Source organism: Castor canadensis, chromosome 13 (assembly GCF_047511655.1).
Source record: "Castor canadensis chromosome 13, mCasCan1.hap1v2, whole genome shotgun sequence".
NCBI lineage: Eukaryota > Metazoa > Chordata > Mammalia > Rodentia > Castoridae > Castor > Castor canadensis.
In genome coordinates, this window is record NC_133398.1 from 14,964,246 (window position 1) to 14,987,994 (window position 23,749).

The 23,749-nt window shown below is 43.3% G+C and overlaps 1 protein-coding gene and 1 non-coding gene across 11 annotated transcripts in view; both read left to right on the plus strand.

Moving 5' to 3' along the window:
- The window catches only part of Cdk5rap2 (CDK5 regulatory subunit associated protein 2), a 215,737-nt gene that overhangs the window by 94,942 nt on the left and 97,046 nt on the right, over positions 1-23,749 (plus strand). For 6 of the 10 annotated variants that reach the window (XM_074051141.1, XM_074051145.1, XM_074051151.1 and 3 more), the window contains exons 14-18: positions 3,223-3,366; positions 13,549-13,646; positions 18,499-18,629; positions 20,091-20,200; positions 22,263-22,391. In XM_074051141.1, coding sequence (XP_073907242.1) covers positions 3,223-3,366; positions 13,549-13,646; positions 18,499-18,629; positions 20,091-20,200; positions 22,263-22,391 — 612 coding nt within the window. The remainder of the gene's footprint in view (positions 1-3,222; positions 3,367-13,548; positions 13,647-18,498; positions 18,630-20,090; positions 20,201-22,262; positions 22,392-23,749) is intronic. The other 4 variants (XM_074051142.1, XM_074051144.1, XM_074051149.1 and 1 more) reach the window with 2 other exon arrangements.
- On the plus strand, positions 21,113-21,276 carry LOC141415847 (U1 spliceosomal RNA). Its single transcript, XR_012440803.1, has one exon. It is a non-coding gene; the product is annotated as a U1 spliceosomal RNA (small nuclear RNA).

Sequence of the window (23,749 nt, forward strand, 5' to 3'; positions counted from 1 at the left end):
GAAAATAAAAATAAGCAAAAACATAGGAAAAAAGGAAAGAAAAAAAATGAGAATGTTAGAGGTGATTCAAGGGGTCTGAAATATGACTGACAGGAGTTCCAGGAAAATAAGAGTAGGGGGACGGAAAACTTCCAAGTAGTAGGAGGCCATTCTCTATAATGGAAGGACAACTTGTATTACAAGTTTGTATTGTGAGGGCCTGCTCTGTTTCTAGCACAAGAGATTAAAGAAAGGACCCAAATCAATTCATTGCAAAATTGCAAGAACATAAGGATAAAGACAGGTTCTGAAAGGCTTCCAGAGAGAGGATGATGTAGGCCATGTACATAGAGTGGCACCAGAATCTTCAGCAGTAACTTTGGATCAGAAAACAGAGGGGCAGTGCTTTTTGTGATTTCCAACCTAGCATTCTGTCCTCAGCCAAGCTATCAGCAGGTGCAAGGGTAGAATACAGTACTTTCAGATGCTCAGTGTCTTCAATCATCTGCTTCCTGTGTACTCTGTAAGAAGTTCTTGGATGTATAGTTAACTAATTTTTTTTTGTGTGAGATTGGGGTTCGAACTCAAAGCTTCACACTTATAAAGCTGGCGCTCTACCACTTGAGCTGCATCTCCAGTACATTTCACTCTGGTGTTTTTTGGAGATGGGGTCTTGTAAACTATTTTTCTGGGCTGTCCTTGAACCTTGATACTCTCAATCTCACCCTCTTAAGTAGCTAGGGTTACAGGCATGAGCCACCCATGCCCAGTTGGTCAACTGATCTTTGACAAGATCACCAAGGAGACGCAACAGGAAAAGGATAGTTTTTTCAATAAATGATCTTGGGAAAACAGGATATTCACATGCAAAGGAATGAAACTGGACCCTTATCTTACTCCATATACAAAAATCAACTCAAAATGTATGTTCCTTTTATGTACAATTCTCCCCCCACCACTGGCAAGTGGATAAAAGACCTAAATGTAAGACTCGAAACTGTAAAACCCTTAGTAAGAGACATAGGGGAAAGGCTACTTGATATTAGCCTTGACAATAATTTTTTTTTGGATATCCCACCAAAAACACAGGCAACAAAGCAAAAATGAACAAGTGGACTCATCAGCCTCAAAAATTATTGCACAGCAAAAGAATCAATGAGATGGATTGGAAGAAAGTATTTGTGCACCATGGATATGATAAGAGGTTAATATAAAAAATAAGTATGAACAGAATTTAATAGTCAGAAAATAAGCCAATAAAGAACAGGCAAAGGATGTGAATAAACACTTTTCTCCAAGAGCAACAAAAAAAAAAAAAAAAAGAAGTTCTTGGAGGTTGATTCCATATAAATAAGGTAATGCTCCAAAGAGAGAGACATGAGATACAGGAAGTAGGGAATTCCCCTGGACTGTGGTGAAGGGAAGTCCCAGGGTGATGGCTGCGAGGCTAAGCTTGCTGGAGATCCCAGGCTTGGGCAGTTGAGGAGCAGGTAAGTCATTTGTTGGGGTGCAGATGATGTAAGTCAGCTGGGACTGCTCCAAGAAACTATAATGGAACTAATCGATTTCTGACACGTTTGACTCCACTGAGAGGGAATTTTAAGTTTTTCCAGAGAGTTTGAAGAAAATTTATATTTAGTACAGAATTTAGTTTTATGAACTAAATAAATAGGTAGAATAAAACAGTCACTAAATCCAAGAAAGGCAAAGAATTGAATATGAATGGAAATGCATTCATTTAATACTGCATGCCAGAATAGTGTGCATGGCTACAATAACATAAATGTGGAATATTGATTTAAAATTGCATCATTATTAGGAAAAATGTTGGCGTGCAGATGACTATAGAGCTAAATCTTTAAACTTCTATGATAGGAGCCAATAGATAAAATTGAAACCTAAAAAATCAAGAAGTGTGAGAGTAAGATATAATGTAGAAGTACAGAAGTAAATAGCAGAAGAAGTATCTAAAGAGCTGCAAGGTGTTTTTGTCTGGGAGTGGGACTTCAAGGTGAGAAACTGGGAGGTAGCTGGTTAAGCCTTATAGTGCTGTTTGACTGTTAAATTATATGTATGTAACTGGACTTAAAAAAAAAGTAAAACAAGAAGTGTAATTCGGCCAGGTGGTAGTGGCTCACTCCTGTAATCCTAGCTCTTCAAGAGGCAGAGATCATGAGGAGCTTGGTTTGAAGCCAGCCCCGAGAGACCCTTATCTCAAAAATACCCAACACAGAAAGGGCTGGTGGAATTGCTCAAGTGGTAGAGCATCTGCCCAGCAAGCATGAGGCTCTGAGTCCCACCAAAAAAAAAAAAAAAGTAATTCAACACAGCTGTATTGAGGCAATTGTAGACAGACAGTGTTGGCTTTTTGATTCCTAGTTCTTCCTATTATAGTTCAATGGGTCTTACAAAGAATTACCTTTGCTTCCTCTTTCTTTGTGTGCACCTAATTTCTTACATATATTTGACCTGGCAAACTAATTCTGTGAGGTGTTTAGGGGTAAGATGTGGTTCCTGCCCTTGATTTCCCATGGAGAGTGAACATTCAGATCCTAATTTAGAAGTCATCAGGTTTTAAATGCTTTGGAATATGCCCTGTGGTTGAATTTGGCTAAAGACCAGGAAATACTGATATGTTGTTAGATTAAGATCTTCTGAGGGGTCAGGTTGAGGAATTGTATTGTGTGTCATAAAGAAAGAGCCTTTCATGTGGGACCATATTTGGAGTGTTGGCTTTTTTCCTGGAAGTCAGATTTCCTCATGGATGTGGTGGAGGGTTCGAGTTTTATCCAATTTGTAATGGTTTAAGAGAGACTGAGATAGTTGGGTTTTAATATATAAGTCCTCTAATCATCCCAGGACGGTGGTAGGATAGGCAGTGGACCTGGGGATCACATTGTGACCAGGGTGGACCCAGGCTTGGGAGCAGTTCCATTGGGTCAGAGCCTGGGTATTGCCTTCCACACCAATGAAGTGCTGTGTGGCAAGTAAGGAAAGTTCATAGTGACTGCCACCACCCTTGGCTCTGCTTTCCTTCATGCTGCTGTTCTCCAAGTTGTAATAACATTCAAATGGAGTTGCATTATAGCTTTGTAATTGCCTAATATTTCGAGATTATGGAAATTATTTAGGGGACATAGAGTATTGTGACAAAATAAAATATCTTCTCTTAAAGAGTTTAGGAAAATCTCTCAATATTTTTTCTTGATGAAAACTTTCTTATGATTTGTTTCATTTCCTTAGAAATTCAGTGAAAAAGATTTGGGAGCAATACAGCAGAACTGTTATTTAATGACTGCGGAGGATCTCAAGTTTGGGAGCAAAGGCTTAATAACAGAAAAGTGCTCTTCTGAACAGTCACCAGGCTGCAAACTCATCTTCTCTGAGGCAAGCTTGACTGAAATTGGATGTTCACATGTGAATGTATTCATATTCTCTTCTGAAACATATATGTTAACTCCTTTGATCTAGGAATCCTCAAATGCCTTCTTGCTGATAATTGAGCTTACAACAGGTAGGACAAGGAGTTCTCTGTCCAGCCGCCCCACAGATTGGGATCCTTCAGCTGAGCACTAGTGTTTGCACTGCACATGAAACTGAGAAATCACAGCTTGTTAACGAGTAGCCTCTGTTTGCTCTATCAAGGGTCACCTCTCAAGAACTGTGTGATCCAAGTGGGGAAGAAGTTTTCCTGCTCAAATGCACGAAACAAATGGCATAACAGGCCCAACGCTGGCTCCATGTTATACTCCCCTTCTCATTTCCTTTCAGTTTGAGTAATAGCCAACTGTGCAGATTCCTGAAAACTCCATGTTCTACCTTTCTTTGCCTTTGCCTGTGCCCTTCCATCTGCCCACATGGTTTTTTTTTTATTTTTTACCTGCTAACTCCTGTGTATCCCTGCAGGTGGCTCTCTAGGGTCACCTCCCTGTGGCAACCAGACCCTTCTGAGCTGTGAGGCTTCCTTTTCCTCTGGCCTACAGCAGTCTACAAGCCCCTCCATTGTAGCCTGAGCTCCTTGTGTTGGTATTACAGACCCCACCTTTCTGTTTCCTCTCACTCGAGCCCCTGTACAGCACTGGGGGCAGGCATTTCATGGGGGGGAAGAACTGGCACTCACCCTAGTCCAATGCTTAGTCCAGCTTCTGGCTATGTACATGTTAATTGAGTGAATGAAGGATACAGTGAGGCAGATATGAGAAAGAAAAGGTGTTAACTGTAGACTAAGTTTTTTTTTTAAATCTGTCTTTAATTAAGTTCATAAGTGCAGAAGACAGAGAACTCTCAGGCAAGTTAGTTCTCTGGTGAATGGCTCTGATTGTGACTTGTGGTTTTGTGAGAGATGATTCTCAAAATAATAACTGGTATAGCATGGGCATCAGCCATGAGAACAGACTCAGGTGGTAGGGCTGAAGTGGGGTGCTGGAGGCCTGCCCTGTGCTGGGAAGCACTCCACTAGTTACTAGATCATGAGGTGGGTCCTAGGGATCCCTAGCTAAGTCTTAGGGAGCTAACATTTTTTGATTGTACTTGTATTTAGTTATTTGATTTTGATCACAGTTAGTTGGGCTGTTAAGATGCACATTAAATTGTAATAAGGCAGTTTTTTTGGAAACAAGATAGCAGCCTCCAGGTTTCTTTTTAGAGAAACATCTTCACTAATTCACTGCTTTGAATTATATTTTAGTTATATATAAAGTTTTTGTTGAACACACTTTTTTTTAGACATATTGAATAGGCTGAGTATTTTAAAACTTAATTTAACTAATTGTACCATGTGTACCATTTGCTTTCAGTTTCTTTGTCATGTCTGTACTGCATGTTCCACAAGTGTAAAACCATTGCATAGGCATTTTGGTGATTTCCAGATTGTAGTGATGTTTAAATGACTGTGGAATATACAGGAATAACTTCTTCTGCAAGGCTAGTTGCAGTTGTGGATAAAGAATTATAAATTATTGCTTAAGAATTGTCAGTTTCTGCCAGGTGCAGTGGCTCAGGCCTGTAACCCTAGCTATTTAGGAGGCTGAGATCAGGAGGACCATGGTTCATGAGCCCTCATCTCAACCAGTAGCTGGGTGCAGTGGTGTGCCCTGCCATCCGAGCTGAGATGGGGAGGATTTCTGTTCCAGACCAGCCCACGCAAAAATGTTCACAAGATCCCCCATCTCAACAGGAAAAGGTGGGATGGGGTTGTGTAGCTACAGTGAGAAGTACAAAATAGAATCACTGTCCAGGCCAGCCCAGGCAAAAAGTGAGACTATGTCTCAAAAATAACCAGAGCAAAAAGGGCTGGAGGTGTGGCTCAAGTGATAGAGGGCCTGCCTCACAAGTGTGAAGCTCTGAGTTCAAACCCCAGCACCACTTAAAAAAAATTGTAAATTTCTAGATGTCAATTTAAAAGAAATCCCCACTGTTGCAGCCTTATGGTTCTTGTTCTTTACCCCCAAGGAAAGTTTGCTTTTCAGATTGTAATTCTTTCTTTGTAAAAAATGTGGATTTCTTCTGCTTTGCCCTTGGCCATTTTGTGTTGGTTTAGGATTTATCCTCTGTCCATTTCTACAAAGAGCTTGAGGCTATGGTGATGTCTCCGTAGACTCTGGGCAGTCTGCTTTCTTTCTAATCATTGTGTGATCCTGAGAATCAATGGTAGATGATCAGGGGATTGAAGAAGATAGAGTAACACACACTGACCATATGTGACTTGCTACAGCCAGAGATTTATAGCTCAGTTATTGACATGGTTGGGACATTGCTACTGAATTTTCTGAGAATTAAAATAAATGTGTTTGTTGCAGGACTGTGACATAGCTACTGAAATAGACACCATCTATCTACCAGGCCACTGAAGTGCCCTTATTAGCAAGAAGTGATCTAACAGGCTTTCTCTTTACATGTGTCCTGCCTTTTCAGACTGTGGTCTGAACATTTCATGTGCTTCCTTCAAGTCATTAAGGAAACAATGGCAGAATAGGAAGTGCCCCTGCTTTGGGGACGAGAATGCCAGTCCTATTTACTAGCTCTGTGACCTTGGACAGGTCATTAAATCTCTTTGAAACATGCCTTTCTACTTTGCAGTGGGGAGCTTTCCTTCTGGGAGGATTAGAAATTATGGAGGTGGAGTAGTTAAAGTTCCTTGGGTTGCAAGCTACAGAAACCAACATGGAGTAGTGCAAGCAAAACAACCCTGGAACAGGTCTTAACTGGAAACAAGCTGGAGGTTCTCACAGACACCAGGCAGGGGCTGAGGAGCCACACCTTGGGAGGGGAAAACCATAGCAACTCCATGGACCTTAAGGGCAGAAATCATGGGTTCTGGATTCTGTCTCATAAGTAACAGATATCTGGTGTTGTTTTCTAAAACATGGAATTCCTTGGGGAGAATTGTACTGGTTTGACATGGGCCCAGGGTGTGGCTTACGAGGGAGAGGTGTTTCTTGGGACTTGCCCCTGTGTTTCAGGGACATTCTGAGATTAGTGAGGGGAATGGTAGCAAATAAGTTGGCCATGCCAGGGGCTGTGGAGAACATATTGCAGAATCAGACACACAATACATGTGTGGCAGTTATTAGTCATCTTCTGCTGTGTGAGCTGCTTCTTGTTTGGAGGGGCTGGGGGGATGGGGAGTGGCTTCTGCTGAGCAGGTGCTTCTCACTACTCCCCCACCCCTCTGCAGTGGTGGGGTGCAGCCTGGCCCTCTGCCTCTAGCTGAGGAGATCTACTGGGTTGTCAGCTCTGCTGAGGGAGCCAAATGACTTCATTCTAATGGGTCATGATTCAACGCAGGGGAATAGGTGATTGATGAAACAGGACCCAAATGGCTCTGAAGAGTTCATTTATTTAACATGGGTGAGCAATTTGCTTCTAGGAAGACGTTGACTCACTCTGACTTCCATTATGCAAAATATCCACAGGAATCTCTGCTTTTAAGATTCCTATCAGTCTCTGTGTTCCCCTCTTGCCTATTTAATCATCAGTTCAGCAAGTATTTGTGGCAGCATTTGATATGTGCCAGACAGTGTGCCTGGTTTAGGACATTGCTGTTCACAATTGTCTCAGATGGTGAGATGGTTGGCACACAAGCTCTGGGTGGAGATGAGCCAGGGGCTGTGAGGGCTGAACAAGGGTGTCTTTCTTGGTCAGGGAGGGTTTCCTGGTGATCTGATGAGGCCTGAGCAGATCCTGTGAGGTGCCCTGGAGTGTCGGTGGGGAGTGGTGAATGATGAACGACAATGAGAGGTTCTTCCTGGGGCCTCAATGGAGGGATTACCCAGTGTGCCTGAGATGGAGGGGAAGGAGAAAAAGATGAGGGCGGGAGCTGAAGAAAGTGGTGGCCTAAAGACCCTAGTGACAGTTTGGAAGAAGAGAAGAGGGAAGCTGAGCTGGGCATCTGGCCCTGATGAGGTCATGGATTGTCTTTCTTTAAGGCTTTTTGAGCTGAGACTGTTGAGGTTCAGTTAAAAGATACAGGGACCCAGGGTGGGCTTTCACTGGGTACATGTGTTCCACGCATCCATTCCTGAGATCTCTACCCCATCCGCCAGAAATCTGTATTCACTGGTCTTTTTCACTAGTCCTTCTTGGTTAAGCTTTAAAGTTACAGATAAACACACATTCTGACTAACAGTTGTTAACTGAATGTACTCAAACAAGTCACCTCTGCTCCCAGAGAATGGGTTTTGTCATCTGAAAGATGGGAAGATTAGAATAGCCCTCTGCAATTTTGTGATTAGAGACAATATCTCTAAAGGACCTTGCATAGCACTTAGAGCACAGGGATGCTAGTTATAGTTGACATTCATCAAGTGTTTACTCCGTGCCAGGCGTCCTTCTGAGAGCCTTATGTAGATCAACTCTTTTATCTTTGTAACAACCCCATGTGATGTTAGAATTATTCATTCCATTTGTAGGTGAGGACATTTAAGCACAGAGAGGTTAAGTAACTTGTCCAAGGTCACACACTGACCATCACTACCTCTCAGGTGCTCATTGAGCAATATGTTTTCCTATTTTGTCATTGTTTTTTCTTTTTCTTCTTTGGCTTTACTTTGTGTGGCCAAGAAAAATGATGTTGACCTTGTTAAGCACCCATTGCGTGGTATCATAGGGCACTGATAAGTGGGATGAAGAGCATAGGCCTGGAGTGCATGCCTTACCTCATGATTGTGACGCTGGACATAATTGCCCTTGGTGCCCAGTTTCCTCTATCTAGAATGGGGAGGGGAGGTTGTTGTGAGGTGCCTGCAGAGCCACTTAGCATGGTGGCCTCCTTTTATCTTGATGTCCTCTTCAATACTTGGCCTCTCTCTTCAGGATGTTCTGGCTACACAGGTGCTTGTGTGCAGGCAGGAACTGAGAGAATCCCATGTGATACTGTTGTGTACTCAGGCATTTGGGAGCTGCTTGTGCCAGTGGCAGGTGGCATGGTTTACAGAAGTGCCGACATTTCTCACAGTCTGGGGGACTAGCTTGCCAGGATCAGCTTGGGGGTTGACATTGCAGACCCCTAGTGCACAGGCAGGGCTTTGGCCTTGTGTTACAAGTTGGGCCCAGAAGCACAGCAGTGTACTTCTGGATGAGATCCTTAGCCTTTTTGCCTCTGCATCCCTTTGATAGCTTAAGTGAAGCCAAGGGCCTCTGCCCCAGAAAAATGTTTAAATGCACAAAATATATATGTAGGATTCTGAAGGGAACTAAATATAAAAATTATGCTATAGAAATGGTACTTCTATTAATGTACTAAATAACAAGATCTAGTGGTAAGTATAGTGACTAATTTTGAGGTAGTGATAAGAATAACTGATTTGGAGTCATGTGCCTGTGGCTCACACCTATAACCTACTAGGAAGGCTGAGATTAGGAGGATTGGGGTTTGAGGCCAGCCCAGCGAGACTCATCTCAAACAATAGCTGGATGCTGTAATAGGCCTGCAATCCCAAGCTATGCAGGAGGCAGAGATCATGGGAATTGTAGTTTCAGGCCAACCCAGGCAAGAAAAGTTCATGAGACTCCATTTCAATGGAAGAAAACTGGGTGTGGTAGCATGTGCCTGTCATCCTAAGATGAAGTGTAAAATAGGTTTGCAGTCCAGGCCAGCTTGGGGAAAAAAGTGAGACCCTATCTCCAAAATAATCAACACAAAAAAGGCCAAAGGTTGCTGAGCTCTGGTGGCTCACACCTTGTAATCCTAGTCACTCATGAGGCAGAGATCAGAAGGATCACAGTTCCAGGCCAGCCTGGGGGCGGGGGGTGGGGGGGAGAGTGAAATCATATCTCAAAAGTACTTAACATACAAATGGGCCGGTAGAGTGGGTCAAGTGGTAGAGCACCTGGATAGCAAGCATGAGGCTCTGAGTTTAAATCATAGTACTGCAGGGGGAAAACCTAAAAAAAGAAAAACTATTTTAAAGTACTTGTATAAAATTAAAGTCTTGGGGCTAACACTAGTACTAGTATGATGTGTGTTGATAGTAGTATTCTTTCAACTCATAATTGAAGGGCGTGGCAAATGTCAGCTAGAGATTAATGGAAATAAAGATGTAACTTTTTGTTCCAATCACATTCATGCAGCCTCTAAATTTTAGTCAGGTTGAGATCCCCTGTCCTTGCTGGTATCTTAACTTCGGGAGTTACTGAGCCACAAAGGCCCTTTGCAGCCCCATTTCATTTCTTCTTGAACTCGGAATTCTCTTCAGCATTTGGACAGCTCCTAGCTGCTGCCTGACACTGTGCTAAAGTATTCTGCACACATTGACTTTAGTTATCTTAACATTTATTTTTCCTTGGGTTGAAATAACTTCAAATTAATTAAAAAGTTATAAGAATAAAGAATTTTATTTTTCTGAGTCTTCTGAAAGCTGACCACATAAAGCCTCCTGTTTCTGAATCCTTTTTTTTTGACAGTACTGGACTTTGAACTCAGGTCCACATGCTTGCTAGGCAGGTGCTCTACCACTTGGACCATACCCTTAGCCCTTTTTTAACTTTAGTTATTTTTCAGGTAGGGTCTTATGTTTTTGCCTGGGTCTGTCCTCAGATATTGACCCTCCTACTTACTGCTTTGTGCATAACTGGGATGACAGGTGTGTACCACTGTGCCTGGCTTATTCCTTGAGATGGGGTCTTCCTAATTTTTTGCCTGGGCTGGCTTTGAACTTTGATCCTCCTGGTCTCTATTTCTTGAGTAGCTAGAATTATAGGTATGAGCAATCATGTCCAGCCTGCGCTCCTTACGCCTTTGTAATCTTCAGACTCATTTGTATCTCATTAACTGTCTCAGTAATACCCTTTCCAGCAAGAGAGTCTGACTCAGGATCATGCGTTGTAATTTCCAGTCTTGATTCTATCGTTAGCTGCTAGAAGAGTTCCTCAGTCTTGCCTTGACTCTCATGACCTTGATCCTTTTGAAGTGTCCAGGTGGTTATGTGGTAGGGTACCCTTCACTTTGGATTTCTGTTGTCTCCTTGGTAATTTGATTCTACCTATATTTCTTTGTCAGGAAGGTCACAGTGGCAATGTCGTGTTTTCACTGTGATCTTCAAACTTTCACCTACTAGTTTTAGCATGGTTTTGTTTCTTAGCTAAATTATGCATTACCATGATGACGGTACTCTGTCATTCTTTCTACATTTATTTATTTGCTATCATTTTACTGTAAAGAAAAGCTTATTTTCATGTATTCATTCCTGTTGGCATGGAATCATAAATTCCTGTTTTATCCAGTGGGTTATGATTCATCACCATTGTTATTTATTTTAATGCTGAAATTGTCCCAGATTTGGCTGGTGGGAGCTTTTCAAAATGGCTTATGTGTTCTTTTGACAATATGCCATCATTAATTAAGCATTTCTTGTTTTAAAAAAATCCTTAAGCTTTACTGAAATATCACTTATAAATAAAATATATTTTTAAGGTATACAACTTGATGTTTTCATATATGAGTACATTGTGACATGATTACCACAATCAAGCTAATTAGTGTATTCGTCACCTCACGTTGTTGCTGCTGTTTTTGGTGGTAAGAACTCTTAAGATCGTCCCTGTTAGCAAATTTCAATTATGCCGTCCAGCATTGTTCACCCTGCTGTATACTATATCTACAGAAACCTTCTCATTTGCATAACTAAAATCTTGTCCTCTTGACCAGCGACTCCCTATCTCCTCCTCTCTGCTGCCTCTGGCAACCACTGCCAACTCTTTAAGCACTTTCATGTTTTCTGGCACAACAAAATGCTGGAGACATTATCTTCTATTGTCTCTAATTTTCCTTGTCCCAGTACTGGAATTAGCCTTTTCTCCAAATGTAAGCCTGGTCCCTTACAGTATACAATTTATCTTTAATCTGCATCGTCACTCCATAATGTGGTGATTATTGTCCACAATTTTGCAAGTAGGAATACAGAGATATAGTAACTTTCCAAATACCCAAACTGCTTTGTAGCTGGGCCAAAATTTCAACTTTAAAAAAAGTTCATGAGCCAGGCTCACGTCTGTAATCCTAGCTACTCAGGAGGCAGAGATCAGGAGGATTGTGGTTTGAAGCCAGTCTGGGCTAATAGTTTGCAAGACCCTATCTCATAAAAATCCATCACAAAAAGGCCTGGTAGAGTGGCGCAAGGTGTAGGACCTGAGTTCAAACCCTAATACCCCTCCCCCCCAAAAAAAATTCACATGTGTAAACAAGGCTCAGTGGCTCTCACCTGCCTAAGCAGCTACTCCAGAGGTAGAGTGGGAGGATTGAGGTTTGAGGCCATCCCGGGTAAAACATTATTGAAACCCTGTCTCAGTCAGTAAACCAGCCATGGTGGTGTTATGTGCCTCTCATCCTAGCTATGTGGGAGGCTAAAGATAGGAGGATCGAACAAAATCTGAGGCCAGCTGCTGGCAAAAACATGAATCCCTACCTGAAAAATAACTAAAACAAGAGAGAGCTGGGGGAGTGGTTCAAATGGTAGAGTACCTGCCTAGCAAGCACAAGGCCCTGAGTTCAAACTCTAGTCCTGCCACCCACTGCAATTCACATTTGTGAATCCTAATTCACAAAATTATACCCCCATTCCATAAAAGACGGGACTGTACCTTATCGAGGTTAAGCTGCTTACCGAAGGCCACACATCTAGTAAGTGGCTCTGTCTGCGTGTCATCCAAGTGCCACCAATGTATCCTCTTTTTATTTTCTTAAGTCCCTCATTCCTAATACTTGTTTGAATTTGGTATGTGATTTCTCTTCTTTGGAGCAAGAGCAAATGTGGCAAGGCTCTCTTAGTGTTGTGGAAAGAATGACCAGCAGCTCTCAAAGGTGACAGTTTCATGATGGGCAAATGGTGCGAACATGGAGTGTTTCATAGCAGCCTTTGGGTTGGGAAGCATAGCTCTCAGCATTGTGCTGGGTAAGTGTACTAGCTTCATGCTATTATGAAGAAATAACAAGACAGTTAACTTGTAAAGAGAAAAGGGTCATTTGGCTCACATTTGATTTTAGACCAAGGTTAGGCAGACCCACTGCATTGGGCATCTAGTGGGGGTGCTGGAGGGAAATGAAAAGGGGTACATGGTGGAGCAAGCTGACGTCATGTCCAGGAAGTCAAAGAGAGGAAGAGGAAGGGGTGAGGGTCCCACAGTCTCCTCTTGAAAGTGTGTGCCCAAACACAACAAGGGGATTGAACTTTGATCACAAGGTAAAAGCGAGAGCACACAAGGGAGATATGAGGATAGGTAAGACACCTAAAAAATTAGCTAGCATTTGTTGCCCTTAACGCAGAGAAACTAAAGCAGATACCTTAAAAGCAACTGAGGCCAATAGGAGAAGGGGACCAAGAACTAGAGAAAAGGTTAGATCAAAAAGAATTAACCTAGAAGGTAACACACACGCACAGGAAATTAATGTGAGTCAACTCCCTGTATAGCTATCCTTATCTCAACCAGCAAAAACCCTTGTTCCTTCCTATTATTGCCTATACTCTCTCTTCAACAAAATTAGAGATAAGGGCAAAATAGTTTTTTTTTTTTTTAATTTATTTTTTAAAATTTTATTATTCATATGTGCATACAAGGCTTGGGTCATTTCTCCCCCCTGCCCCCACCCCCTCCCTTACCACCCACTCCGCCCCCTGGCAAAATAGTTTCTGCAGGGTATCGAGGGGGTGGGGGGGAGAGGGAGGGGACAGAGTGGGTGGTAAGGGAGGGGGTGGGGGCAGGTGGGAGAAATGACCCAAGAATTGAATGCACATATGAATAAAAAAAAAAAAAGTGTGTGCCCAGTGACCTGAGGACCTCTCGCTAGACCCCATTTCTCAAAGGTTCAATCATCTCCCAATAGTGCCACCCAGGGATTAAACACATGGGCCTTTAGGGGACATTCCAGATAAACACTACAGCAGGCTGGGCAGGCTGGCATTCCCCACTCCTCCTGCAGGTGGTGCTGTGTGACTGTGGCCTGAGCCAGAGCTTCACCCAGGCCCTCATTTTCTGTGGTTTTAAAAACCAGAACTAGCCACAAATGTTTACATAATAGAAGGCTGCACTGTTAAAATTCTTCCCCTAATGTCAGATTTCCATTATCATTTCCAGGGAAAGCTACAATCAGACTATGAAGAGCTGATTCAGGTCTTAAAGAAGGAACAGGACATCTATACCCATCTGGTGAAATCTCTCCAGGACTCCGACAGGTGAGGGTGTCTGTCTGGGCATTACATGCACGTGAGCATGCCTGCACACATGCTTGGTGATCAGTGCTGCTGGTCTCTGAGCTAGCAAAGTTCCGCTGGTATGCTTAGGAAGCTTACAGAGCACTTGGATGGTGACTGCCCTATTGAACAGGCACATGCACCTTTTCTTTTTCATCAGTTACCTGATTTTTGGCAGCAAAATTAGCATAAAAACACAATATTTACTTACATTTTTAAATACTTTATTTTATATATATATAGAAAGTGCTTCCCTGTGTTTCATTTCATGATCTTTGCAGCTGTTCTGTGAAGAAAATAAGAGTGTTTTATCCCTATTTTACATGACTCCATGAAAACTAAGGTTGAGTGACTTGTCTAAAGTCGCACAGGTATGGCTAGAACTCTGGTACCCAAACAAATCTCTGTGTCTTGGAGGGACTTGTGTCTGTAAGAATTGCTGGAATGCTTTGGTGCCTGTGAAGGGTGGTGAGGACAGGCAGTTATGACCAGTGGTCTTGTTCTAGTCCTCGCTCTCCTACCCTCTAGCTCTGTGTCCCCAGGCAAGTGGCCTGCTCTGAGCCTCTGTTTGCATATCTGTAAAAGCAGGGTTGGCCTCAGGGATTTTTACATTAAAAAATGATCCATCTCTACATGGGGATAGTTATAGTTGAAAGTATATGATATCTGGGATTTGTTTAAAAAATAGTTCAGAAGCAGAGGAAGTGAATGGGGGAGAACTGTGAAACAATATTAGCCCTGTTTCCCTGGTTGTTAGGCTATGGTATGGGGAGATGGGAGAGAGGTTTATTACCTTAGTCTGTCTTTTTCTGTATATGTCCAAAAATTTCCATAATAAAACATTTAAAAATATCCCTGTCCCTTTCTCTCTCACATAATGGCCTATGCTCTGGCCAGACGGAGCTCTTCATTGTTCCTGTGTCTGCCCTCATCTGTGTTTCCTACCTCTGGCCCAGCCCTTCCCTGCTTTGTCTCCCTTTCTCCTTCAGAATTAGCCTGAGTGTTATCCTGGCCGGGAGACCCAGCTGATCCTTACTTCAGTTGTTCCTTTGTATTTCTTTTTCTGACTCTGGAAGCTCCCTCAAGGCGGAGATCCTGTCCAGCTCTGTTCCCAGGCCTGGTAGAGCAGGCAGTAGGGTACACATGCTCTGAGTATGGAGGTCCCTCCCCCAACATTGAGCTAAATTCTGAGCTAATTTCCAGATTTTCAAATCTGATACGATTTTGGAGAAAATAAAAACATGCCAGTGAAACTCTGGCTATGGCACCTCTCTCTGCAACTGAGCTCTTTCAAGAAGCTTCAGTTGCTGGCCATGTTCTCTGTGGGAGGGGTTGAGTTGTGGGAAGATCAAAGTTTGGCAGGGCAAACTTGAACTTAATTGCACAGCTTCTCTAGGTGGGAATCAGGCTAGATTCTGGGCCCTGAGATGGGTGGATGTGGCTGTTCTCAGTGCTCTCAACATCTTGAATGGCTCTGAGTTTCATAGGTTCTTAACTAATGAGTAAAAACATGAGTGGAGCTGAAGTGGGTTAGGGCTGTGATTAACCAGGGTGCTCAAATGGTTTCCCACTCATCTTCAAACTTGTAATATGTTTAGGGGGAGATAGACCTGGGTCTCTATCCCAGCTCTGCCACTCAGCAGCTCTGAGCTCCTGAGTAAGTCACTACTCACCCTGAGCCTCAGTGTGTGTATGTGTGTTCGTAAAATGGAGATTGGCTAGCCTGCCTGCCTACTCATCCCCCTTCCTACCTACTAAGTTACCTGTATAGTTTCCTACAACATGAAAAGTTCTTGCATGCTATCCCAATCTGCATAAACTTAGCTTGCAGGGGCAGAGGGGAGTGGCAGATCCTCAGACCTTGGAATACTCAGCAGGCAGAATTGTGGGTGAAGGCAGGTAGAGCTCCCATTTGTAACTTCAGCATTGTTTACTGTCTGGAATCTAGCAAATTGAAGCTCCAGCATGTACTTGTAATTCAAATGATAAAGGGAGGAAGGAAACTTGCTGTGGACGTCCGAGAACCTGATCCTTTTCACTTTACTGTTTATTCTTCATCTTCACTGCGTGTCTCAGAAGTTGGTGCTTTAGCCCTATATTACAGAAGTGGATTGTGCTAAGATGTTCAGGGTCCTACAGTGAAGGGTGAGGAGACCTCTTTTGCTTCTAAGCCAAGGCCCTTGCTAACGAATGCCTCCCTCCCAAATCTTCCAAATATTGAGGGTGAGTTCAGTTTGCATTTCCAGTAACTCAGGGTTGCTCAACCTCAGCAGTCTCAGGCTTTGGGTCTGGATAGTTTTTAATTGTTTTTGGTCACAGGGGGCTGTCCTGTACTTTATAGGATGTTTAGCATTTTCCCTGACTCTATCACATGCCAGTAGAATACATCTCCCTCCCAACGTGCTTGTGACAACCAAAAGTGTCTCCAGATCAAATGTCCTGTGGGGGTGGGAGGTGGCAAAATCATCTCCAGATGAGAATCACTGTTGTAAGTCCTGAGAATCAGAAGTTTTGCCTCGTTGTACGCTGGAGAGAATGTTTATTGAGCAGCTGGTATGTATTAGGCAAGCTCTTTCCCATTTAACCTTCAAAACAGTTTCAAAGGAAAAGTATTATTAGTCCCATTTACGGATGAGGCACTTTAATGGACTGGCCCATGGTCATAGAGCCAGTTATGCAGTGTGTCATTTTGAGCTTGGCTCTGACTCCTCATTTCTGCTCCTGGCTGCCCTTTTGCCCCCACCCCTGTTCTAGAAAGAACAATGCACAGGGCTTTTGTTTCTTTGTAAGTGAAACGCTTTTTGTTCTACAAATCCTCATACCTTGAAAAGATTCTGGAGCTGGGAAAACATAAATGACAGACACCAGAGCAGCAGCTGTGTACTTTTCACCCTGTCAGAAAAATGGAAGAGAGAGTGCGGTAGTTAGCTCTCCCCAGCCCTAATTGCAGGAGCATCGCTGAAACAATCTTCTTTTCTTCCCTGGTTAAATGTCTTGGCAGCATGGCCGCATCTGAGCAAGTGCTGTGCTGTGACACCTCTGGAAGGTTTTCCGTCAGAGGTACAAATTGATCATTATGATTGTTTGAAATGGAGCTAGGTACAAGTTGCTAGTAGGGCCCCTTCTCTCGCATGAAGACTGCTTCACAATAAACTGTCCTCAAAGCAGCAAGCAGAGATTAGACATAATGTTTTATTTTCCTTCCAATCTGAGTTGATAAGTGTGTTCAGTTCCATGGGTGGAGCTCAAAAAAATCCCCTGAAGGAGAAGTGGGGCTTGAGTCTGTGGCGCACATATTCAGAGCAGTAGCTCTTAAACCATTTGGGGGCTTAAGGAGACCTCTTTGGAAAAAATCCAATGAAAGCTTATGGGCCCTTTCCCTAGAAAAACTTGTATACTCGTAATTTTTTATGAGTAGCTTTGTTGGTGGGCCCTTTCAGAGAACTGTAGGTCAGACATTTGATAGAGAGTGATGTGTTTCTTAGTATGAAGAAAGGAGGCCTTCTGATTTGCTAAGGTGTTTAGTAGTCTTAAAAGTGTTCATGTTCCTTAATCCTAATTACACTGCTGGGAAAATTTAAGAAAATAACCTAAATGTCAGAGCACACTTTAGGCCCAGAGATGTGTGGTGAGATACTGTTCTTGCCATGCAGATGTCAGTTGGATCTGTTGTTCCTCTGAGAGCTGGGTTTGAGTTTTCAGGTCCGTGTTAACTGCACACTGATGGAAGTCAAAGTCTTTCTTATGGATGGACCTGCACCATTCCTTATTAATAGCCACTAGCCATGGGTTTATTTAAATCTACATTTACTTTAAATTTAATAAAATTAAACCTTCATTTCCTTGGTACATTCAACCCTATTTTAGATGTTCAGTACCTACATTAGCCCGTGGCTGTCATGTTGGACTGTGCAAATACAGAACATTTCTGTTATCAGAGAAAGTTCTGATGGGTAAGGTTTCTCATGATTAATGCAGATCTGGGAGGTGTGTGTTTTCATGGCCTCTCCTATGTTTTAGGCTTCTGGTTCCACACAAGTTCTCTGCACAGCTCAGCATAGTACACATTGACGTGGATGTGAAACTTGACTCCCCTCCCCCTTCCAGAATAAAAATCTATTCATACTGGGCATTTTTGAGTGGTTGAACCCACAACAGTGGATTTTTGTTGACCCCTAAATTGGTCTTTCTCTATCTTATTGTGGATTCACTCTTCTTCAGTGTTGTTATCTCTCTTGTCCCTTACCTTTACCCTCAGTATGGACTCTTTGATGGGAACACAGCAGAAATTCTGTCTGTCTCTCTTCTGAAGCCTGGCTACCACCCTGGTCCAGGACAACTCCCCCTTCTACACCCAGCCTTAAGACATTATTCCAAATGGTGGAACATTCTGGAGAATTAGGCGATTTCCACCTAGTTATGTCTATAGCCCAGTAATGGGAGAGTAGTTAAAGTAAATAGTGGGGCATCACTTCATTTAATATTATATAGTCATTAATAATGATGTTGTAAATAATTTCTACAAATGTAGGAAAATAAAGGAAGGAATGCACAGTTGCACATTGCACAGTTGGTATTATTTCAACCTTGTGAAAATACTTGTAGAGAAAAAGATTGAGGGGAAATGCAGTCTCCTATATGTTAATTGATAGTGGGATCATGTTAATTTTTTTCCTTTATACTTTTATATTTTAAATGTTCTGTAATAAATGTGTTTACTCTTAAAATCAGAAAAAATTGAAGTGACATAAAAATCACAGAAAGGCTTGCTGGCCTTTGCTTCTTAAATCACAAATAGGTCTATTTTACATTTCTGGTGTCTTGTTTTACCAAGTGTCAACAACCTGGAGGCTGAGTTAAGTGACATTTTTGCTCTTCGGAAGCAACTGGAGCGAGATGTTCTCACCTATCGAAATTTGCAGAAGGCCCTGGAGGAGCAGATCAGCGAAATTCGGAGGCGAGAAGGTATACACTCTCTTCCTTGTATTGCTGTTTGAATTTTCCACATGGAGGGCCTTGGCTGAACTTGAAGAGACTCCTACAGGGTCATGAGGAGATGACACAACCACAGCCTATCATCTGGGGACCCTTTGTGTGGTGGCCATGCTGATGTTGGCTCACCCCATCTGTATCTGTCTAGCTTTGGCCTTCCAAGTAGAGGGGCCTGGTAAACTGTCTTTGTTCTACAGAGTGGTCTGTGGCTTCCTGGCTTCCTCTACTATTTCTGCATCATTGGGTTCTCCTCTCTCCAGATAACCTCAGGGATTGGCAATCTCTTTTGTGTGGTAAACTCCCCTCATTGTTGGGCTATGCTTCCCATGTACTGCAGAGAGCCCAGGACTGCACACACATGGTGGCTAGAATGCTGTGTCATGTTGAAATGTTCTTAGGGTTGCAGACTCATCCAGGGATGGCTGAAGGATTCAGGTTCATGGGATGGCCATTGTGTTCTCATCACAGTGTGTTTGGCCCTCTCTCTTGCTGGAAGCTAAGCCCTTTACAGTCTGGGTTGGTGTCATTCCTTTCTGCATCTCTAGCCCAATGCCTGGCACATGTGATAAAAACTGATGATAGCAGTGGTGGATTTGACATTTCTTAGGCACTTATTATGTACAAGGTACCAGGCTAGACTCTGCCTTCTTTCCTCTGATCTTTACTGTCATTCCACTAGGTAGAGTAGGTATTAAGTTCATTTTATGGGTAAAGAAACTGAGCTGAGCCAGGGCTAGGGTGGGTTGATTTGCCCAGATTTGAGCCAGGGTGAGGTCTCGGCCTCTCTATACTCTCCATTATACTGGAGGTGCACCAGCACTTATCCATGCGTATCAAATGAGATATTGTTTATGGATGTGCTGCACTTGGTAAATGTCCTGCCTCCTCTGAGTCTCCCCCTACTGTTAGAATGCAGCATGTGCTGCTGAGGAGGCAGACCCTGACATGTAGGTGACTCAGACCCTCTGTACTGATCTATCAGACAGTTTCTGCACTTGTTGCTTGCTTCCCATGAGGCCTCTGGGGCCAGAAAAATATATCAGGCACTTTTATTTCCCTTGAGTTCTACCCTTGGGGTCACGTCTAATTTTCCTGTATTCTCACCTAAACAGAATCACTTGCTCATTTAAACTGAAATCACCATTTGCTTGTGCCATTCAGAATGGTCTCCAGGCACAGCGCTTGATATGTAAATGATAACTCAGAATTGGCCACAGTGAAAACCTATAGTCCAAGATGAAACCATACATTGAGATACAGCTTGTAAAGCAGGGAAAGTTACTTTTGCTCCCTTTGTGTGTTCTGCTCTACCCCCAACCCCCCAATTGCTTTGGATGGATTGTACTGGGATTGGGCATGGAAGGGTCTGTGTCTGATACTCTTTTTCTCCTTCCCCTCCCCACCTTTTTTTTTTTTTAATTTAATTTTGGGCAGAAGAACCATTTTCATTTTATAGTGATCAAACATCTTATCTAAGTATTTGCCTTGAAGAGCACGATCGATTTCAAGTGGAGCATTTTTCTCAAGAAGAACTTAAGAAAAAGGTACTGACCTATTAACTTTGGTGCTTTCAGTTGCTGCTGTTATTTGTTGTCTTGTTGGGTTCCTGATCCCAGAGTTGTTAGGTTCTGCAAGCCCCTTCCCTCTCCTCTCTGCCTTTCTGCTTTGGTCCTTCTGTGGGTGCTGCCTGGCATGCCCTCCTGCTCAGGCTGGAGACCCCAGCCTAAGCCTGCTCTCCTTGAGGGGAAGCACTGGAGCTCCTTTGTGAGGAGCCAGCCTCACAATGAATGTCCTCAGGGCATCAGTGGCTCCTCTGTAGCTGGTCCAAATCAATGCCCTTCTCGGAGTGATCTGTGACTATTTGGTCACTCCACTCTAAGCGTGAACATCTTAAACATAGTGCTCAGGCTGTATTTATTTCTAATGTTCCGGTACCTGGCACACACAGTAGGAGCTAACAGATGGTTTTGAATGAATATAATTCCAAGTTTGTTTAATATATCTTTTTTTAACTGGAAAGGTTTCAATCTGTTGATCAGTGGCATGCTTAGAGTAGTGTAGTATTTTGGGGTCCTAAGAACCATTGTTAGGAAGTGTGAACACAGAGGAGACTGTAATTTATTGTAGAATTATCATACATATGGGGCTGACATTCATTTTCTGCCATGGCATAATTCTTGTTCTGGCAGAGAAGGTACACATATAAACAAATGATTGCAATAAGGAGTACAAGGGTTGCTGTCAGAGTTGGCACTGCCATACAAGGTACAGAAGCAGCAGAGGACAGTTTAATTGTCTCTTATTTGATCAGGAGAAGCTTTCAACAGAAGTAAGACTTGAAGTGGGTTTTGAAGGATGAATAGGAGTTTGTCTAGGTGGAGGGTTTCCTCAGAAAGAGAGAGAGAAAGCAGACTGTACTAGGCAAAGAAGTAAAAGCTATCAAGGAACATTATATAATATTTACCTGGCAAGTGAAATACCTTGATCATGAAAGTGGTTTTCCCAGGGTGAGTCTTATACATTGCACTCCAGATGTATTGACCCCTGCAATTTCACTAAATGTGGGAAACTTGACTGTATAATTTGTGGTAGTAGGGGACTGCGTTCATGCTCTCCCCTGGTGGGTAGAACAGGAGCACTATAAAAAATTTGGGTATTTTGAGAGCAGCAGGGTAAGGAACCTTGAGGCAGTGGTTGGTTTTTGGAGTTGAAGAAAGGGGAGATGACAGTGACAGAGACCAGCAGCATGTAGTTCACTTCATGGCACTTCGTGCATGTTTACAGACTCAGAATGTCTTGTTCTTCCCACTGTATCTGCCTCAAGGATTGGATCCAATGTTTATTCACGTTTCGATGTATTGAACACCTGCCACAATTAGTAGGGGTTGGATTTCCCACTTTATTTGAAGGGCTAATGATTGCCTCCATTAGGAAGGGTTTGAGAAGCTACCAGACATCAGGGTTTGAAGCTTACAGGAAACCAAGGTGTGCCTGTTTGACTGTCTGAGTACCCAGCCTAGCCAGGCCTCTGCCTTGAGGAGGAATCTGGGATGAAGCCTGAGGATCCCCACTCCAGGCCTGGCTCCCCACTGAATGCAGTGCTCTCTCCCATGTGCTCTCTGGCTCGTTAGCCCTTTCTATGTCTCTTGCACGTCTCCAGGCACCACAGCTGTGGTACCCAAGGCAGTCAGCTTCTTTGTTTCTCTGGTTCCTTGTTGTCACATGGTGCAGGCACCCTAGCCCATGGATCTCCTCAGGACTTGCAGAGAATGATTGACCAAAGCTTTGGGGAATATTTTTAGTACCGGTAAATGCTGTAAAAATGCACAACTTATCATTACCGACATTGTTGGATAGGTGCACCGAGAAAGAGGGCTTTGCTGTTAAATAAGGCTCTGACACAGCTCTGGGAGTTTTCCTCTGGAAGGCTCCAGTGCAAAGTAGAGGTAGTATTAGTCGTCATTGACATAGCCCTGAGGCTGTGACAAGCACAGTAGTGACTGATCATGGCAACCCATTTGCAGACAGCTGAGGCTTCGATTAGGCAACTCACCCAGGAGCTCTACCTGAAAGTGGTGGCTCTGTCTCCCTGCTTTTATCTCCCAGGTCAGTGACCTCATACAGCTCGTGAAGGAACTGTACACAGACAACCAGCACCTGAAGAAAACCATTTTTGATCTCTCTTGCATGGGTTTCCAGGGAAACGGCAGACTTGAGTCAACAGAACAAATAGAGGTAAGAAGAAATATTCTTGTTGTCATGCGCTAATTGCAAAAATAAAGCAACCCAAAAGATCTCTCAAGACCCAGGCTGTTTTGGGGAGGTCTCTAATTGACATTCCCTGTGCTGTGATGGGGTTTTGAGGGCCTGATTGGGTCAACAGATGTGTCCCAATTACTTCCTCTGGTCCTGGTCATGTCTCCATGGACACATTTAATATATTGTGATGCTTTGCCTTTTCTTTTTTGAAGTACTGGGGTTTGAACTCAGAGCCCATGCTTGCTAGGCAGATGCTCTACCACTTGAGCTATGTCCCCAGCCCTTTTTTGCTTTAGTTCTTTTTCAGATAGGGTCTCAAGATTTTCTGGGACCAGACTCTGACCGTGATCCTCCTACTTATGCCTCCTTCATAGCTGGTACCACAGACATATGCCACCATACCTGGTCTGTTGATGAGATGATGTCACACTAACTTTTTGCTCCAGCAGGCTTTGAACCATGGTCCTCCCTATCTTTGCCTCTGGAGTAGCTAGGATTTTAGGCATGAGCCATTGTGCTTGATCTTGGGATGCCTGTGACTGCACCCCAGACCTGGGATCTATGTTGCAAATGGCACCTGCAGATGAGTGATAGGATCTTGGGGACCTGGAGAATGGCCACGTCACCCACGTAATTTGTGTACTGTTGATGCAACCTTAGCAAATCCATTTATATTGAAACACAGATGTGACTTCTGATTCTCAGTGCTGATCTTTGTGATGTGTCATCTCTGATTCTCTGTTTATAACCTGTGCTACACAGGGAAGACCCCAAAGTTGTGCTGGTGAGGAAGACCATGTTGTCTTCTCCCTTTGCTGGCCTAACTCCCTTGGAAGAACCTTGCTCCTGTGGGTATTAGCACTGTCTCTGAAGCCTGGTGCTCTTCTCACTGTGGGTGCAGAGGGGCCTTTTTGTACTGGGGTGCTTCACAAGCAAAGCTGGGATCTTCCTGGTTGAGGTTGTCTTGAACGCAGCCTGGAGCACCAGGTGAATGCACATTCGTGTTTGTCACCACATCATTTCCTGGGAAAGTGTTATAAGCCTTAAGCTGTCTCCTCCCACCTGAAGAGTGGGAACTGCTCAAAGGTGTTTGTGCTGCGCTTTGGCCATCTGCTCTTTTTGAGACAGGATTATTATTGATCTTGGCCTCCAGGGCTCCAGATAATTTTGAAAACCAAGAGTAACTGCAAGCCACTTAGGGAGAAACAAGTCTCCTGGTTTGCTTCCTCCGAGGCAGCATTTTTAATAAGCAGCTCGTTCTTCACCGACTCCATTTGAGTCGTAAATGGCGAGTTTTGTTTGTTCATTTGCCCTTTGAAAAAAAAAAATCTGTT